The 4,883-nt window shown below is 43.4% G+C and overlaps 1 protein-coding gene across 1 annotated transcript; it reads right to left on the reverse strand.

Annotated features, from left to right (window-relative positions):
* Positions 1-590: 590 nt before the first annotated feature.
* On the reverse strand, positions 591-1,127 carry LOC141641540 (uncharacterized). The gene has a single exon (XM_074450198.1). It carries the CDS (start codon positions 1,125-1,127, stop codon positions 591-593), a length of 537 nt encoding a protein of 178 aa, XP_074306299.1.
* Positions 1,128-4,883: the final 3,756 nt, after the last annotated feature.

Raw genomic sequence — 4,883 nt, forward strand, 5'->3', positions numbered from 1 at the left:
TGTCCTGCCGGTGAGCCGGCTGCCGGCCTACCGGCAGAATACTCCTCTTCACCAGTTTTTCAATTTTCTTCAAGTCTTCTCGTGTGTCCAGCCGGTGGGCCGGCTACCGGCCTGCCGGCAGAACACACTTCTCATCAAGAATTCTTCGTGTTTTCAGCTTAGTCAAGTGTGTCCTGCCGGTGGGCCGGCTGCCGGCCTGCCGGCAGAACACAACATTGCTTCAATTTTCAACAAAACAATTTGCTCTCGGTGCCGGTAGGGGCACCGGCTGTCGGCCTACCGGCAGAGCACTACATTCAGCTCTTTTTTCACTTGTTTTCCTTCAACTTGCTCAATTTTCTTTAACTCGGAATTCAAGCTTTTTCGTTGACCTCGGGATTCGTGTTTCCCACAACTACACCGACGCATCATGTCGGGATTTCGGGTCAAACGAAAATAGTGCTTGTTTTCTTCAAATGTGACCTCTGTCACCAATCCAAAGTTGACAAAGTACGGTTCCAAATCTCTCATTATCTACCTAAAATGCATGCTATATACAAATGGTGGTTCTTGAGGAACTCCACCAAACCAAGGCTTGCTTAATTTTGAAATCAATCATCCCCCAAGGATGGGGGGTCTTCCAAATCAACTTCATTTCGGGCCTCAATGGGTAGACCCTCATAGAAGTACTTAACTCGATGACCATTCACCTTGAAACATTCTCCCTTGTCATTCTTTAACTCAAAGGAACCGTAAGGAAACACGGTGACTACTTCAAAGGGTCCCGGCCACCGAGACCTCAACTTCCCAGGAAATAGTTGAAAACGGGAGTTGAAGAGTAGTACCTTGTCACCTACAACGATCTCCTTCCTAGTGATTTTCGAGTCATGCCATCTCTTGGTCCTTTCCTTGTAAAGTCTTGCACTCTCATAAGCATCCATCCTCAACTCATCAAGTTCATTGAGTTGAATAAACCTCTTGTTTCCCGCAACATCTAAGTCGTAGTTGAGCTCCTTGAGGGCCCATCTTGCTTTGTGTTCCAACTCGAGAGGTAAGTGACAAGACTCGACATAGACCAACCGGTAAGGAGTAGTGCCGATTGGGGTCTTGTATGCGGTCCTTAGAGCCCACAACACATCGTTGAGCATAGCACTCCAATCCTTTCTAGACTTGTTCACAACCCGCTCTAATATAGCCTTGATTTGTCTATTGGATACTTCCACTTGCCATTGGTTTGGGGGTGGTAAGCAAGAGCTACCTTATGTCGGACACCGTACTTCTTGAGGAGCGCATAAATGGTTCGGTTGATGAAATGTGAACCACCATCACTTATAACGGCCCGGGGCACTCCAAAACGGGGGAAAATATAGTCTTTGAAAAGCTTGGAAACAACCTTTGAGTCATTGGTAGGGGAGGCTATTGCTTCAATCCACTTGGACACATAATCCACCGCAACCAATATATATTGGTTGCCAAATGAATATGGGAATGGTCCCATAAAATCCACACCCCATACATCGAAAAGCTCAACTTCTAAAATGTTGTTCAATGGCATCTCATCTCTCCTTCCAATGTTACCTCTCCTTTGACAAGAATCACAAGAGTGAACCATGGCATATGCATCTTTGAATAAGGAGGGCCAATAGAAGCCACAATGAAGTACCCGAGCTTGGGTCCTAGATGTGGATAAGTGCCCTCCATAAGTGGTAGCATGACAAGCTTGGAGAATTTCACGGCCTTCTTCTTAAGAAACACATCTCCGCTAGATCCCATCATTGCACCTTCTATAGAGGTGCGGGTCCTCCCACACATATCTCTTTGCCTCATACCTCAATTTCTTCCTAGCTTGGTTATCAAATTCTTCGGGGATAAAGCTAGAACTCAAGAAATTGGCTATATCCGTATACCAAGGGGTGGAATGGGTAATAGAAAGGATAGAATCGTCGGGCAACCATTCATTAATAGGGATCCCATCGTCTGTGTCCCCTCGGGACTCCTTAGTTAACCTCGATAGATGATCCGCAACAAGGTTTTCGGATCCCGACTTGTCCTTGATCTCTAGATCGAATTCTTGAAGGAGTAGCACCTATCTCAAAAGTCGGGGTTTAGCATCCTTCTTCACCATCAATTGTCTCAAGGCGGTGTGATCGGAGTAAACCACCACCTTAGACCCAACAAGATATTGCCGAAACTTTTCCACGGCATGAACAATTGCTAGCATCTCTTTCTCGGTTGTAGAATACCCGCATTGTGTTTGATCAAGGGTCTTGCTTGTATAATATATCACATGGTGCTTCCTATCCACCATTTGACCAAGTACCGCACTAACCGCGAAGTCCGAAGCGTCACACATGATCTCAAAGGGAAGGTTCCAATCAGGAGCCCGGATTATTGGTGCCGTGACCAATGCTCTCTTCAACCTATGGAAAGCTTCAAGACAAAATTCATCAAACACAAAGGGGGAATCTTTAAGGAGTAGTGAGGTCAATGGTTTTGCAATTTTTGAAAAATCCTTGATAAAACGCCTATAAAACACGGCGTGGCCTAGAAAACTTCTCACTCCCTTAACATTGGAAGGGGGTGACAAGTTCTCTATGACCGCAACTTTAGCCCTATCGACCTCAATACCCCTACTTGAAATGATGTGCCCGAGTACTATCCCTTCCTCTACCATGAAATGACACTTTTCCCAATTAAGGACGAGGTTGTGCTCCTCACATCGCTTCAAGACACTAGCTAAGTTCTCAAGACCAAGTTCAAACGAGTCTCCATGGACACTAAAGTCGTCCATGAAAACTTCCATGCTCTTTTCAAGGAAATCAGAAAATATTGCCATCATGCACCTTTGAAAGGTATCGGGCGCATTACAAAGGCCGAATGGCATCCTACGGTAGGCATAAACTCCTATTGGACAAGTGAAGGTCGTCTTCTCTTGGTCATCCGGGTGGATGGGAATTTGGAAAAACCCGGAATAACCGTCTAAGAAGCAATAGTATGCATGGCCCGCGAGCCTTTCTAGCATTTGGTCAATGAAGGGAATCGGGAAGTGGTCTTTTAGGGTGGCGGCATTGAGCTTGCGGTAGTCAATACACATGCGCCACCCGGTCACGGGTCTAGTAGGTAGGGTGGTGCCATCCTCTTGTTGAAACATATGAATCTCATTACGGAGCATCACGGTCTTTGAGGAAGGGTAATATTTGGCCATGAATGCTTTATCCAAAGCATCCCAAGTAGTGAAAGTATCCGGTGGGTGAATGTTCAACCATCGGTCCGCTTTGCCCGTCAATGAAAATGGAAACAACATCATTCTCAAGGTGTCTTCGGACACCCCATTCTTCTTCATCATTGAAACTTTCCTCTTAAACTTCCGGAGATGAGCATGGGCATCCTCTTCAATATGCCCCCCGAACAAATCATTCTCAATTAACCCGACTTGGGCGGGATGCATTTCAAAGTTGTTTGGGGCCAAGGTGCCAAAATTGATAGGGTTACATGAATCATTATGGTTTGGCCGGTTATGATCTCTAAGAGCCATTTGTGGTGGTGGATTTGGTATTTGATGTGGTGGTGTTTGTGGTGGGCTATTATAATTAGGAAAGTTATGAAAAGGGTTTTCTAGTAGAGGCTCAATTGTGAGGTTTGGTTGAAGTGTGGGTGTGGTATCAATGTTTTGTGGGATGTGTGAACTTGGTTGGTCAAAGTTTGCTTGAGGGGAACTATTCCTAACTCTCTCAAGGGTCCTTGTCCTCAAGGTTCTAAAAAGCCTTTCGGGGTCGGAGTTGAAGAGAAGAGCTTGGCGGTTCCTTCTAGGCATGCACTTGACAAATCGTTAGTCTCCTAGTGTTTTTACACACTAGGGGAAAGCAAGAAATCACACACTCTACAAAGAACACACAACTACTAAAACAAACTAACAATTAAGATAAGACTAAAGCAAAGACTCTAAGCAAAAACTAAGCATAACCTAACGCCATCCTCGGCAACGGCGCCATTTTGATATAGGGATTTGTCGTCGTTTCCCAATCAAAAACAATTTATAAAAACCCAATTAAATGTAGTATTTAGTCGGGTGTCGAACACGAAGACGGCGGGGGTTTCTACTTAGTCTAGGTAAGAATCAAGTCTAGTCAAAAATTGTAAAGAGGTGAGTTTGGTTTAAACTACTAATCACAACTAAAGCAAGTAATTAAGATAAAAAGTGTTCTATTGATTAAAAGCTAAGGTTTTCGAGGTCATCTAAGCGAACTATGGGCAAACAAATCGATCAAACTAGTCTAAGGTGTAGGTTTGTCCTAGGACGGGATTCAATCTCTTGAAAATCCTATAGGCAATCACCAACTCTCATTGAGCAACTACCCAATCTAAAACATGCAACAAGACCACCAACAAACTCTCATTTAATGGAGGAATTAAGCTATCAAGACAAAAGGCACAAGTTCTCACTAACACAAATTGTCGAACACCTTGCATGCAATGCTTAAGAAAGACAAATTCTAATCCAAAGACTCAAAACTATCAACCTATCATGCCCAATAATCCGATTTAGACTCCCCCTAAACCCTAGAAGGGTAACTACCCACTCATCATGTTTCTAAAGGCAAGGTAAACAATAAAGATGGAGTCTTTAAGCATAAACATGGTGGGAGGATGAATTCTACTCCTAAACATGCAACAATCCAACAATAATTATGAAGAAAGATGATTTAATCTAATAACAAGGATGAGTAAACTAAAAGACACAATCTTTAACACAATCAACTCAAAGATTGAATCTTTGGGTGTAAACAACAAAGATGAACAATGAAAAGATGAACAATAGAGAAAACAACAACAATCAAACAACAAAGATGCAAATTTAACATAAACAACCAAACCAACTTAAAGGAAAAGCAAATGTAAACTAA

This window comes from Silene latifolia, chromosome 2, assembly GCF_048544455.1.
Source record: "Silene latifolia isolate original U9 population chromosome 2, ASM4854445v1, whole genome shotgun sequence".
Classification (NCBI taxonomy): domain Eukaryota; kingdom Viridiplantae; phylum Streptophyta; class Magnoliopsida; order Caryophyllales; family Caryophyllaceae; genus Silene; species Silene latifolia.

Excerpts from the sequence above, each read along its gene's own strand:
- LOC141641540 (XM_074450198.1), bottom strand. The coding sequence starts at position 1,127 with ATGCTCAACGATGTGTTGTGGGCTCTAAGGACCGCATACAAGACCCCA.